Here is a 15,583-nt window from a genome sequence, read left to right as displayed (position 1 = left end):
GGTGGAGGTGATGAGCAAGGCAGCAGGAGTTGGAGGAGGCATTGGTAGGACTGGTGAATAGGCATCAGCGGTTGGTGGCGCAGACGATGGTGGCAAACAAGCAGGCATGCTAGGATGGCATAGCTGCAGGTGGCACTGGTGTAGGGGGTAGCAACTAGACAGGGCAAAGGCGGCGCTGGTGGTGTTGATTGTTGGCGTTTGCAGGGCGGGCAGTGTTGCAAGCTTAAGGTGGCGGTGCTGCTGGCAGATAAACCTGCAGGGGCAATTGGTCGGGGGAGCAACTGGGTGGCTAGCTCGAGTTAATCTGGTTGGGAGGAGCTAAAGCTGAGTTCAATCCTAGCTCTGATACCAAATGTGAGGTATGAAAGATCGAAGCTCAGCTGAGAGTACACAGTTGACAATGGAGAGTGAGAGAGTGAAGACAACATGACTCCCAATGCGATTACCAAAGAGTGTAATGAAAGTACAAAGTACAACTCATAAACCTTAGGGTTGTTGATGTGGGTTCACTGTTGAAAGGTGTTAAACATGATAAGTGTCCAAACTGTGTAACATAAGCACATAAAATAGAAGATAATATAACTAGGGCAAAAAACCTCTCATAAGGAGAGTAAAAAGTGCCCTAGTGTCCTACTGTGGATCACTGACACTCCTATGTGAGCATAGCCGTAAGTCAAACCGAACATGGTAAACATTTAGGTATCCATGTCTCACAATGAAATCATCCCATGTAATACTCACAAAGTGATCCAGTAGTGCTAAGGTGAAATCCATGTGTGCTATATATACAACTAGTAAAGGTCTTATCGCATGACCAAGTTTCTCTTATTGTGGGAGAGGTGTGTGAAGGGGGAGTCAAGGTCATATTGATAGGGGGGTAGGTGGTCCATGTCAATGCCATATCTTGTGAGCCATTGCTCGGACTGTGCAATGTGCATACCATGAAGACTCATGCCCTGCTTGAGCTACCTGTCGAGAGGCCTAGAAGGCTCTCCTAGGTAGTCTATTTGGATGCATGTTGCATATTTTGTGTATGAATTTGATGGTCTGAAAAAGGGCCTCCATCATCATGGGAGGTGCAACAAACTCAGCTCAAAGTCTTACCATCCTCCTTGGGTGATGAGCCCTCTTTGTTGGGTATGGCATTTACTCTTACGTTCAATCACTTTGCTCATCTCATTCTCTCTTCTTCAAGTGTGGTGTTGACGATGTGCACCTCCTCCTCTTGATTGTCCTTCTCCACTTCCTTTTTTTGTGTTCTTCTTCACTACCTCTACCCACCCTTCTTGTGTGGCTTCAAGCTTAACGTCCACAACCTTGGAGATTTCCTCCTTTATGGCTGTGATTGTGTCCTCTTGGATCTCCCCTTCCTCTTGTCCGGTGCCCTTCACTGCCATAATCTCCTCTTTTAGTTGCTGGATTTCTGTTAGCAAGGCCACCTTCTCATTCATCCACTCTTTGGCTTCATTTTCAAGTTTTGCGATCTTGTCGAGTAGGCCATGCTGCACTTGGTTGATGCTGTTGTCCAGGGTTTTTTTTGGTATCGGTGATTAGCACTTTCATTGCTTTCTGTAGCCCGTCCAGCTTAGCATCCACACTCACCATCTGCTTGCAATGGTTTTAGCCTATGTTTTACTCTGTTTCAGGTGTACAAAGACATTTTTTCAGGTGTAGGTGTTCTAGGGCAGGGTGAAACTAGGGATGGCGGGGCAGGAATGCCTGAAGGCGAGGGTGGAGCAGAAGACAGAGGGCAGGGTGGGGAGTGCTCAGGGATGGGATGGGACGGCTGATGTAAAGTGAAGAATGTGAGGGCTGAGCAGGGGCTCAGGGCAGAGGGCAGGGGTGGGGGCAGGACGAGAGAGAGAGAGAGAGAGAGAATTTTATGAAAAAAAAAAGAGAGAGAGAGAATCTGTAGTATGCTGTTCTGATAGCCTTTTGGCTTCATGTGAGTTGTCGCCATTCAGCTTGGTTGGCCTGAAGGCCTGATATAAATATTTCCATACATTAATTTACACTTCTGGTCTACATTTTGACTTCTGTGTATGAAAAAACTTAGCAATGGGTTTTTTGTTTCTATTTGTAGAAGCTGCACGAAACTTTGATGAAGGACAGGGAGTAGCTAAAGCTATATTGGATGTTAAGGATGCAAATGGACGTGGGGCACTTCATTTTGCAGCTCAGAGTGGAAATGATGCAGTTTGTCAATACCTCTTGAAGGATTTGGGTTTGCCACCTGATCCACTAGATGACACTGGTGAGATCTTAAGTTTTCCAGCACATGTACCTGTTTTTATTGTGCATCAATGTGGAAATCTACATTTTTTGTCTTTACTGAACTGTATTGACTAGATAGTAGAGTGACTGCTGAGACTCCTAAATCAGGCCATCTTTCTATTAGTGGTGCAAAGTACATAAATTATGATTCAGAAAACCAAAACAAATCTTATATAAGCTTCATGAGGATCATGAAGGGAACCAGGTTCAAGGTAACTGTAAATAATAGATGACTTTCTACAACTGAAAGACCTTGGTATGTGTATCCCCTAGGAAAGTGTTGCATCTGTGTCCTGACTTGTCCAATATCACCCTTCACTCTTCGTAGACAGTTCATGTAAATCTTACTTGTTACATTAATGAATGTAACTTATGGGGAAACAGCATGAGAGATGACCGTCCGGGGGCCTTGGGCCCCCGTACGGGGTTCGGGGGGCTTAGGAATGTAAGTGGGAACAAGACAATTAGTAAGTGAGTTATAAATTAGTATAACTCATGAGAAATAGACGGCTGGTAGAATGCTTCGCATGCTTCTTTCTGCGTCTTCTTGAGCAAGGCTGGGGGGTGAACAAAAGGCTCTCATGCTTGATTACAATTGGGCTACCCTAACTTAGGGGGCCCCAACACTGGTATCAGAGCGTAAGGAAGGATGGGATGCTTTGGGCCGTCAGTATTTTCATGAGCGCGCTTGAGCAAAAGTCCCCAAGTCTGGTCTTTGCGAGATGAGGCTTGTCGCAGATATGCAGACCCGAAAGGGTTGTCCTCCTGATGCAGAAAAAAGGGGGATATTCTCACTGCAGCTGAGACCCCACATCATGGGAGCCTAACACCCACTCGGTCGGGAGCAGCTGCCTAAAGCACAATTATGCGTCTAGGCGGACGAATTTTTTTTAACCGGCTTGCTCGTGGAAGCTTCCTACAGCCCTGAACACCTCACCTTTCGGCAAATCGACACTCCCTTAGGCAATTTTCAGTAGGGCGATTTCTCCTGGAGGCTAAAAACTGAAATTCAGCGTACCCATCTTCGCCCTTTGCCGAGGAATTAAGAAGACGCAATTATTGAATGGCCATCTCCAAGGAACTTGGAAGAGCTGCAGATCTTCCTAGGTTTATCTGGATTTTATCGTAGATTCATTCAAGATTATGCTAAGATAGCTGTTCCAATGATAGACCAACTTAAAGGGAAAGAGAAGAGCTTTAATTGGGGAACATACCAAAATGAAAGTTTTGAAAAACTTAAGGTAGTTATTGCTACAGCTCCAGTACTATTAATTGTGGATTCTAATAAAATATTCGTGGTTGAAGCTGATGCCAGTGATAGGGCAGTAGGTGCGGTCTTATTACAAATTGTTTTTGAAAGCAAGAAATTAGACCGTGCAAAACGGAATTATTGCGTTTATGAGAGGGAGTTGTATGCAATAGTACATGCAATGAAGAAATGGAGGCAATATCTATACAGTGCCAAAATTTTGCTCTTGTCAGATCATGAAGCATTAAGTGGCTTAACGACCAAGTGGCGTAAAGCCAGATGGGCCAAACTCCTCCAAGAGTTCGACTATAAGATAAGGTGTAGAAAAGGAAAGTACAATATAGTGGCTGATGCGCTCAACAGAATGCCCACCATAAATGAATTGAGTTTTACTCAATTCTCTTCTGATTTGCTTGAATCCTTAAAAGGAAAATGCGAGGTTTATCCAGCATATTCCAACATATGGGAAACAATTGAAAATGGGGATCCAAATGGAAGGGTCTCCATTGAGGAAGGAACATGTGGGGATGTTCAACAAGGAAATGGAGCATTAGGGGTTGCTCAAATGGGATTCAAGTAGAAGAATTTTACCATTGATAATGGTTATTTATTCTACAAGGGTAGGGTATGTGTCTTGAAAGGTGAAGAAATAAGGCGTCGGATACTCTTTGAGTGTCATGATACCCCTAGTGCGGGACATCGAGGAGTTAATAAGACTTATAGTCTTATTAAAAGGCAGTTCTATTGGCCTGGAATGAATAAGGACGTCCTTGACTATGTGGTCAAATGTAATAAGTGCGAGGTTAATAAAGCTGAAAGATTGAAAATGGGAGAACTTCTCCACCCATTAGAGATTCCTTCGGGAAAATGGGAGAGTATCTCCATGGATGTTATTGTCGGGTTACCCAGGACATAGAGGAGGCACGACTCTGTGTAGGTGATTATGGATAAGTTAACCAAAATGGCTAGGTTTATTCCAACTTCAACTGATGTTAAAACACTAGAATTGGATAGTCAATTTTGGTGTGTTGTATTTAGGAAGTTGGATACTAGACTTAGCATGAGCATGGCGGAGTACCGGCAAACTGATGGGCAAACTGAAACGGTTAACCAAATCCCTTAAGATATGTTGAGAACATATGTAAGTAAAAGGCAAACTAATTGGGAAAAGTATTTACCAATAGCAGAGTTATATAATAGTGCTTAACACTCTTCCACTGGATATACTCCATTTATGCTAATGTAAGGGTTTCAAGCCAGAGCCCCTCATGCAGTAGGACTGCATAAGGAAAAGGTTCAGGCAGCAAAGGATTTTTTGGAGGATATGAATAGTATGCAAAAATTTGCTCAAGAAAATATTAAGAAAGCTTAAGACCGAGCTAGAGCTTATGTAGATCCTCACCGAAGAGACATCTCCTTTTAAGAAGGGAAATTGGTCTATCTTTAAGTGCATGGACAAACTAAAACCATGAAAATGGGACGGTGTCCAAAACTTTCACCCAGGTATTGTGGCCCTTTCACAATACTTAAGAGGGTGGGGAAACAGGCCTACAAGCTCCAGCTACCTGTTGATAGTAAACATATCTAGTTTTCCATGTAAGTAAGCTAAGAAAGAAGCTGGGTGATATGGATAATCTAGTCTTAAATGATAAGATTGAGGAGCTATTTAGTGACCAATCTATTCCACATGAACCGGAAAGAATTTTAAATGTTCGTAATAGATGAACAAGGCATACTATTTATCAAGAATGTCTGGTAAAATGGAGAGATTGTTCAGAAGAAAGCTCAATAAGGGAGCGAGTAAGCACTCTAAGAAAAAGGTTTCCCAATTTATAATTAGACCTCCCAAGTATTGTTTTCGAGGACGAAACTGATTCTTAAGGGGGAGGAAATGTTACAGTAATGAATGTAACTTATGGGGAAACAACATGAGAGATGTCCATCCGGGGACCTTGGGCGCCTGTACGGGTTCGGGGGGCTTAGGAGTGTAAGTGGGAACAAGACAATTAGTAAGTGAGTTATAAATTAGTATTACTCATGAGAAATCGACGGCTGGCAGAGTGCTTCGCACGCTTCTTCCTGCGTCTTCCTGAGCATGGCTGGGGGGTGAACGATAGCCTCTGGTGCTTGATTACAACTGGGCTACTGTAACTTAGGGGGCCCCAACATTTCTTAAGGAAAGAGAACAAAACTACAGTTTTTAGGCAGCTCTTTGAAGTTGCCAAATTTGAGAAACTCTTTTATTCAACCAAGATGGTAACTTTTGATTCTTCATTTTTCTATGGATTTATTCCTTTACTTATGCAGGGGTGAAGAGCAGACAGTCAAAACAAACCCTGAACTTAAAGCAAGTAGGCATTGAAGTCGGAATGACCTCATTTGATATGATGCTAATGATCTATATGACTAGACCTGAGAATTCTGGAAAAGTTGGATAGCTTTAGCATTTCAAATCTTCCATGCAGCAATGCTAGCAATTTTTTGTGTAGTAAGAGAGCAAGGAGGCTTGATATAAGGAGAGTGGAGGGTTATGCACCACATAAGCTTCATCCTGGTTACTTTCTCTGTAGAAAGGCTTCGGGCCTGATTGTGTCAACCAAGCAAGCTGCCTGCCCCTCAAATGATAAATGAAGACCTTACTTTTATGCTAGGTGAGCTGTGCAAATGTCTCCCCAGGTATGCTGTGCCTCCTTGCAGTCTCAGACACAATCTAAAATGAACCTACGGATGTTGATTATCTTTGAAAGGTAGGGTCAATACCACATAGAGTACCATTGATGGACATTTTAACTCACTATTCAACAGATTCTAGAAATGAGCTATCTGGTTTCTTGTGTAAGAGCATCCAAGTTATTCCAGGCCACCTTGTGAATCCCTATAAAGATATTATAGGACTCTCAATGGAGCTTTAGACTAAGGGCTCAGCAGGATTGGCTTAGTCCGTTGCATTTAGAAATCTGTAGCTGGAAAGAGGAATGGACCTTGTGGGGTTGGGGGCATCCAACCACATCTGCTCATCTTGATCCCAACGAAAATGCAAAAGATGACATCTCTTGTAAATTTAGGGGCTCTCCTGCAGCTGCAAAACATTTGTAAAATGAGAGTCATCCAATGCTTGTCTAGATGACCAACTAGTCTTTACTAGCTAACCTCAAAACTGGGCATGCCATGAGAATTTGATAACTGATCAATCTCCACATTCCCTATTGAAAGAAAGATATTTTTTCTCGCTTATAATAAACACCTATATTACATAGTCAATCTTGTGCAATGAGAACTTGAAGTCGGGACTGCTGGCTGAAGCAATTACAAAGACTAAAGAGAACGTAGACAACTGGTAGTACAACAAAATGAAGAGAAACCAAAAGACTATAGAAAGTATATACCAGACATATAATTGCATCCAGCTGAAGCCAAGGTAGAGTATAGCTAGAACTGAACCTCAGCAATGCTCACATTCTACAACTCTCACCCACTAGTACATCTGTCTCTGCTACATCTTGATTCTGCATTGAAAAGGCTAAGGGGATGGTTTGATGGGCTCTACCACCCACTTTTTTCAGGAGTGATCACTTGCTGGACTGCAGAGTAACGACTTGCTAGAAAAGAGTAGTGGTGGACCACCCTTGCCAAAAGCAAAAGTCCTTTATGCAAAAAGTTGCTTAGGAAACTGAGTTCCTTGTTCACATGACTTTGTGGTGAGTTGGCTAGGGAAAAATTGCTCGTGGCCATCTAGTCCCACTGCTAGTTACCAAGCACTAAAGGGATCACATTCGTAGTAAGCATATTCACAATGTCTGTACATGATGGCTCCCTAAAAATGAGTGCAGTAAAACATCTATACAAAATGTAGCAAAAGATATAAGAGCCTTGTTACATCTAAAGCTAAGTAAAGAACTTGTTTGGGAAAGGGGCTCCCCCTCACTAGGTAAAGGTGGCTCCCCCTTAGCAAGGAAGAAAGGCTCCCCTCTTGGCGGTTCAATACCCTTTGAAGAAACATCAGGTAGGGATGGAAGAGGAGTATTGGGAGGAGGAGGAGGTGACAAAGGCCAATGTTAGAGACCGATTGCCGATATGAACCATGGTAGTGATGGCCTCTTGTGAAAGGGTGTGAGGAAGTCCTTGATGCTCCAGCATTGAACATGCAATCTCTAGCATGGTCTAATTTGCTCGCTCTAGGACACTATTCTCGGATGGTGCATTAAGATGGGAATACTCTATCTTGATCATGTGCTCCCTAGAAAACTTGTCAAAGGTTTAGAACAAAACTCTTCTCCATGGTTAGCTCAAATCCCTCAAACCTTGAAAGAAGTTTGCTTTTTAGCAAACATCTTGCACTTGTAGAACTTTAAAAAGGTCTTCAATTTGTACTCCAAGAAGTAGGGCCACACATACTAGGAAAAGTCATCAATAGTTAGGTAATCGGTTCTCATTTGTTTGCATAAGTTGATATGAACTAACTAAAGGGGTGTGGAAGTTTGCCTTGTGGCTATCTTGAGAAAAGACTGCCAATGTTGTTTGCCCTTCAACTAGCTAGGGCATAAGGTGGTGATGGGGGGATAAATTGGAAGTCCCTCCACCATCTTCTTTCGTGATGCTTGTCGAATAGACTCAAAGTTCAGGTGCCCAAAATGGGCAATGGCAAAGTAGCCCCCAAGTTGATGAGATTGCGCAACAAGGGTTGTGACCTTGTAGAGCTTGCCCTCCTATGTTACTGTTCAAAGCATAGCACCTACAGATGCATCTTCAATAGTAACAACATTCTGAGCATGAGGGTCCCTAGTTGTGCCAAACCATGAATAGACAGACAATAGCGTAAAAGCCAAATTAGGAACATAAAGTACTTTGGCAAAAGTGTCGTGACAATTTGGAAGAAGGGGAATGCTCCCTGCTCCTCGAATTGCCAATGAGGAGTTGCCACAAATAGTGACTGCATCCCCTCTAGAATGGAGGTCATGAAGCCAGTATTGATGTTTGCATGCGAGATCCTTCACTTGGTAGTCAATCCCAAAGAGCGGCTTGGTCGATAGTCAATCCAATACAAGGATCCTCAACTCGATGGGGACTCTAATCTTGCGTCTCCTTCACATCTTGATGATCTTGACCATCTCTGTGATCATTTGACTGATGGGAGTTTCGGTCTTCAGAGTGTTGGTTGTATCCTAGGTGGTGTCATTAAGCCTATCAAACCGGAAATCCATTTAGCCTTCAAAGTATTTGCCCAAAATACACAAGGAATCTGTTGCATTTTGATGTTGGGCTGCCCAAATGGAGTGGTCAGCTACAGTACTGTAATACAGGGTGCAGATGCTTTCCTTACACTAGAGAGAGCTCAAATAGTGCAAGAAGAGTCACGTTTGATGAAGCTGGGGCTGGTAGATGCTGTTGCCAACAAGGAACAAGTGTCGCTCTTGACATTAATGGCTAATGGACTTGTCAAATGTGCACAAAATAGCAAGATATGTGTGGTCTCCTCTCTGTAGAACCTCCTGATCCACCCTGTAATGCTGAATACAATGTGGACTGATCATTCTCTGCATGCAGCCCGAAGCATCACGAGGGCACTGGATCAGGCTGATGACAGAAGGATGCTATGGATGACAGAGAGAGTGCTGAACTTGGGGAGCTGCCTTACATAGGGGAGGCAGCCTCAAACTGGCTGACCTGCCCAATAATAGTTGAGTTTCCTTAATATGGCGTGACTTCACATAAAGTGGCTGCAATTAGTGCAGCCATCTGCTCCAAACTGGATCACTGGCCCACACGTATGAACACAAGGTTGGGCAGCATAAAATCTAAAATGCACTCATTGGATAGGTGGCAGCTAGTGTGAACACACTCACAAACAGCTCAAGGGTTGGAAACAGTTAGAGCTCCCGTGTGCCCATTAGACTCTGACAGAGCTGACAACCAAGAGACGACCAGCATGAAATAAAATAGGCTAACATATGCACACCATCTATTTATAGACGAGGAACCAACCAAAGAGTGAGGGATGGCTTATGGGACATAGAAACACTTTGTACATCAAAGTTTGAGTTTTGGGGCTGTTTAAAAGAGCTTATCAAGGTTTAATGTGTAATGCACCTTTTTTAGCTTAAAAGCTACTACTCGAAGCATGTGTAGCTGAGTTTCTCTTCTTGCCTTGATCATTTGTTAACTTGCTCACATGGATCCTCTTTGTGGCCACTCTCACATGGCAGCACCACATTACTACCTTTGTGAGCTGGCTGCACACCTTCATTGCCAGCTTTCTCCACTCTTTACCATAGATGCTTTTTGATCTGCAGCTCCCTTTCTCCACCATACTAGCCCTTTGCCCTGCTATTCCAGCCTGTCCTCCACCTGTCTTCAGCATTGCCATCCTCTTGAGCCATGTGTTTGTCTTCTGCTGTTCATGACTGCTGGGTGCCACGTGGTTGAGCTGTTTACTGCTGCACAGGCTGGTCAGACATGCATTTTGCTGCTTAATGCTTGGTGCTCATCCCTTGGAAGCTTGAAGATCTACACTTAGCTGCTGTACTGCTTGGTGGTCATCCCTTGGAAGCTTGAAAATCTAATGAAGGCTGCTATACTTGTGTTTTCTGCCTAGACAGGATGCTGGGTCCTGTGTTTTTACCTGGAGGTGTGCTGGTTGCTGTGCTCAGGCTGAGTGCTTTGTGTTGGACTTCCCTCCCATGACATGGAGATCTTGCATGGTGGTCAATTATCTTCCACCTCTTTGGTGCCTCGTTTTTGTGCAACCTTGAAGGTATATCTTTGAAGTTCTCTTAGTGGAGCGGAGGAGATCATGGTAGAGTGACAATTTGCAAACCGAGAAGTGGGGAATAATTGGAGAAGAGGGCACATAGCAAGAGATGGAAAATGATGAAGATAAAGTCGAGAGAGGAGGATGCTGGAGGTGCTGCATAGGGAAGTTGATGTGAGGCCTAGGGGTGGTGTCAAGTGAGTTGCGGCAAAGGGTGAGGGCGGGGTATGCCAAGGTGAGAGTTGGAGCCATTGCAAGGGTGAGGGAGTCAAGATGAGGGTAAGAGCAAGGATGGAGAATGAGACACAAGTGAGGATGGAGGGTAAGGTAAGAATAGTCACATGGAACTTTGTCCCATGGCTTAAGGAACTTGGGACGTGTTCCATAAGCAAGCATATGGTTCCACAAACATGCATAAGGCGATGAAGATACCTTACGGTATATATATGGGTGAAAGTCTAAACTAAATTCACATGTTGATCATGTGAGAGTTTTGTGGAATGCTATGTTGAAATATGTAATCTTCAATCTCTCTCCTGAATCGACCCAAAATTTGGGGCTTCTTCACCAAACCATCAAAATTTACCAAAAACTTGAGGATTCTCTATTTGAATTTGTAGATTGCTCGATTTCACGTCAAAAATTTGTGGCTTTTGTGAAATTTGTCCAAATCCTTTGACATTGAGGCAAATTTCATCTTCTACACTGACATTTAGGGACATTAGATCTTTCTTAGCTGCAAAATTTTCTTTAAAACCATCAATTGTGCGTAAATTGAGTTTTTTGGGCTTTTCTTTGCTTTTTTATATTGTTGTATCTACAGCTGTGCATTCGGTAGCCGTTGTTGAAAAATGATCCGATGTGAGCATACATAATGAAGCATCTTTTGGTTGCCAAACAACTTTGGGGTTATGTATTTGGTTCAGAGGTTAGCCTTGCAGGCCTTGTTTCGGAGAATGTTGCATGTTCATCTAGTTTATCCACTATCACAAGTGGATCTTCCGCTCTAGTTCTTGTTGTATCTCCCACCACTAACCAATTGAGTTGGGATGGGAGAGATGCTCGAGCACATGCTTTGATTGCATTGTTATGCAAAAGACATGCTATTCCTTACATTTGGTCATGCACAACGGCCAAGGATGCTTGGGATAGGCTTGTTGCGTTGTTTGAGGTGTGCAATGAAGCTTGTGTAGCTTATTTACGCAAACAACTTGAGATGGAGCATATGACAGAGGGTGATTTAATGGATGCCTACATTACATGTATCAAGGATGTAATGAAGTGGCTTGTAAATATTGATGAGATTATTCTTGATGAGAAAGAGGGGGAGAGGGGAGTGTTCGATGGATCATATCATTGCAAAGGTGTGCATCAAGAGATTCTAAAAGAGTAGAACAGTGATGTAGAGCTTCAAATTGGTAGTGGCCTATATAGTTGTATCCTCATTCTTCTTCAGCAAAGTTAATGCCTTCGGTGAGAACTTTTTTATAGTGCTGAGAAAGGATAATAACTATGCAACATTTCTCTATCATGCATGTGACAAATGGAGCATATAGTTGATTAATAACACTTCCCCCTTCATCACCTTCAAAGATATATCATCAACTCCTTCTTGGTCATCATCAACCTTCTCCATACTCAACGAAAAAGTGTCTCTTGTTTCTATGGGCTTGGTTGGCCTAGCTTAGTCTTATTAGAGTTTTGTGACTACACTACACTTGCTTTCAAAGGGAGACACTGATGCATGTACATTTGATGCGTTGGTGTCATTGTTGTTGCAAGAAGAGCAATCAAGGGTGATTTGCTCCAATGTATGGATGAAAAATCAAGCATTTGTAGGGCAAAGGCAAATCAGTCTCCTCTACAGACTCTTCAAGCACCAAGGATGAGGGTGCTAGGATAGAGAGATGTAATTATTGCAAGAGAAAGCATGTCATTGAGGAATTCAAAAAGAGAATTATTAGTGAAAAAAGGAAGCAATTGGACATGACTGTTGCTTCAAATTCAGCAAGTGCAAATGATGCAACAACACATTTAGCAACTTTGGACATTGGTTAATCTTATGCTTTTTTTGTGCGTTGTTTGGATGATCCTTCTTCTCATGCAAATAGCTTATTAGTACCTAAACATAGTAATACATGATATTTTGATAGTGGTGCCTTCAGGCACATAACATCCTTTCATGATTGTTTGTATCATATGCAAATATACAAAAGGGGAGATGAATTGTATATGCTAATAATGCTTTGAATTCATTCCAAGTTATTGGATAGATTTCCATTGTTGCAATAGATGGGAAAACTATCATGTTTGAAAAGATTTTGTATATATTTTGGGATAGAGAAGAATTTGCTTTCAATTTTGGCCATTGCATATGTTGGTTTTGTGGTTAAATTCCACATGAATCGATGTAGTTTCTATGATTGTACTGATGACAATGCCTAAGTTGTCACTGGCACATTGTACAATGGCCTACATCAACTTGATTTATATGAGAGAAGAACATTAGAGGATGCATTATAGGTTGATGCTACCATTATGGATAACATCGAGTTTCAATCTATTGAATTTTTATTTGCTTATGGATTATGCTCAATTTGGTCATCTCAACTATGGCAGTTTGCTTTGCTTGAGAAGCAAAAATATGATGCTTGATTTTGCTCTATTGAAATCACCTACTCAAATGTATGTTAGAGTTGTGCACATGGCAAAATGCATCATGTTTTGTTTCCCAAAAGTAGATCTATGTGTGCTGATTAGAAATTACAGCTTGTGCATAGTGAGGTTTGTGGATCCATGCATGTCAAACCCATTGAAGGATACTTGCATTTTGTTATCTTCATTAATGATATGACTTGTCATTGTTGGGCATTCTGTTGAGGCACAAATTAGAAATGTTAGCATGCTTTAAACCTTCTTGGCCTCGGCTGAAAATGGTAATGGATGCAAGTTGATCACATTTCATATAGATCAAGGGTGGGAATACATATCATGAGAGTTCAACTCTTTCTTGGCTGGAAGGGGTATTAAACATCAATATACTACACCTTACACACCTCAACAAAATTGGCGGTTGAAAGAAAGGATCAAACTTTGATGGAGATGGCGTGTTGTATGCTTTTAGATAGTAAGTTGGCCCCAAGTTTTGGCTTGATTCTATTATATATGGAGTATATGTACTGAATCGTAGCCCCACTAAAACATCCGGTGAATGTATATCTTATGAGGCTTGGAATGGCCGGAATTGAGTGGTGTCACACATTCGTGTCTTTGGTTGTTTAGCATATGCTTTGGTACCACAACCACGAAGACATAAGTTGCAAAGCAAGGCTATCAAATGCATTTTCATTGGTTATAGTGGAGAAAGTAAAGGGTACCACTTGTACCAACCCTCTACAAACAAGATTTTCATTCGTAGAGATGTGCTATTCACTGAACATGATGGTGAGCCCTTCATGGACTGCAAAAATCAGCCGAATGTTGGGCCTATGGATATGTTTGTTGCTGTTGTCTTAGCAAAGTGCACCTGATTTCGGTCACTTTCAGCAGCCTATTGAGGGTTTTCAACAACAAAATCAATAGCAAACCCATGTTGAATAGGAGCTTGATTTTCAGACCATTGATGAGCGCATTGCTAATGATGAAGTGGCTGATGAGAGCATTGCTATTGAGTACATTATGGAAGACAAACAGTCCGTTCCACTTCTCGGCAGAACTACATTAGCCACTTGCCATGCACAAGGCAACATGGTTGCACAGACACTTATAGCTATTGCATGTAATGAGAAACTTGTTTCCTTACATGATGCTTTAGAGGATGAGCATTGAATGGAAGCTATGCAGTTTGAGATCGACTCTATCCATAAAAATGGTACATGAGGGTTATGCGACTTGCTTGTTGGCAAGCATGCTATAGGCACAAACTAGGTTTACAAATTAAAATGCAAATTCGATGGTAGAATTGATTACTACAAGGCATGTCTTGTTGCCAAAGGGTATGTCTAATAACATGGGAATGACTATGATGAGACGTTTGCACCCATTTTATGTATGACGACTATTTGTAGTGTTATTGCTTTGGTTGTTCATTTTGATTGGCATGTGTATCGGTTTTATGTGAAGATTACTTTTATGAATGGTGATCTTCATGAGGAGGTTTATGTGACACAATTGCCTAGCTTTGTTCAGAAAAGCTGAGAAAGTAAAGTGTACTGATTGGATAAGATCTCTAGGGTTTGAAAGAGGCATCTAGAGCATGGTTTGGAAAGATACATGCATATTTGATTGCTATTGAATTTAGTAATTCACATTGAAAGCATGCTTTATGTCTACAAAGATGGGGATAATCTCTTGATTCTCGTTCTTTATGTGGATGATGTGCTTTTGAATGGACCTCATAAGACATAGATTGTAGCCTTAGAGGCTAATATACAACATGCTTTTGATGTGACACAGACCTTGGCTACTTGCACTTCTATCTTGGCATACAATTTACCGTAGTTGAGGGGGGATTGCTTTGTGACAGTCTAAGTACATTGGGTAGCTTCGTGAACGTTTTTAGATGTAAGACTGCAAGTCTATATCTACTTCAATTGAGACAGGCCACAAGTTTACTCTTGATGATACATGAGATCTATTTGATGCTTTTCTTTATCGGTAGGTTGTTGGCTGTCTATTGTATTTGTGATGCTTTTGATGCCACAAATCTTGGCCACTTGCACTACTATCTTGGTACATTGGGCAGCTCCTTGAGCATTTTCAAATGCAAGATTGCTAGCCTATCTCTAGTCCAATTGAGATAGGACACATGTCTCCACTTGAGGATGTAGGAGATCCATTTGATGCTTCTATCTATCGATAGGATGTTGGCTGTCCATCGTATTTGTGTAATACATGATTGAACATTTAGTTTGGGGTCTCTCAATTGGCATGCTTTATGCACAACCCTAGTACTATGAATTGGTAAGTAGTCAAACGTGTCTTTTGCTATTTTATCTATCCTAAAGGAATTTCTCATTGTTTGCATGCATTCGAAGATAGTGATTGGGCTAGATATTTTGACCAATCATGTATCTCTTGGTTGAGCAAGAAATAGACTATAGTGGTAACAATTATAGCTACATGGGAATGCATATGGCTGATACGCTTGATCTTAGTGTGGGATAGCAGTCACCCACTCCTATCTATATTGACTGTTAAACTGGTGTGGCAGTTGCGAGGAATGTGATGTTTCATGCTCGCACTAAGCACATTGAAGTGCATTATCATTATGTCAGAGAAAGGCTCCATCTAGGGGAGATGGACTTGGTTTA

General features: G+C 41.9%; 1 protein-coding gene across 5 annotated transcripts in view; it reads left to right on the top strand.

Annotated features, from left to right (window-relative positions):
* Positions 1-15,583, top strand: part of TPR10 (ankyrin repeat family protein) — a 157,303-nt gene that overhangs the window by 81,492 nt on the left and 60,228 nt on the right. For 3 of the 5 annotated variants that reach the window (XM_087684659.1, XM_087684660.1, XM_087684662.1), the window contains one exon: positions 2,084-2,254. In XM_087684659.1, the coding sequence (XP_087540785.1) occupies positions 2,084-2,254 (171 nt within the window). The remainder of the gene's footprint in view (positions 1-2,083; positions 2,255-15,583) is intronic. The other 2 variants (XM_087684661.1, XM_087684663.1) reach the window with 1 other exon arrangement.

The sequence above is a fragment of the Lygodium microphyllum genome, chromosome 9 (assembly GCF_053477565.2).
Source record: "Lygodium microphyllum isolate KBCC chromosome 9, Lygodium_microphyllum_v1.1.10, whole genome shotgun sequence".
NCBI lineage: Eukaryota > Viridiplantae > Streptophyta > Polypodiopsida > Schizaeales > Lygodiaceae > Lygodium > Lygodium microphyllum.
The sequence above is the reverse complement of the archived record's forward strand: the minus strand, read 5'-3'. Positions and strand labels throughout refer to the sequence as shown.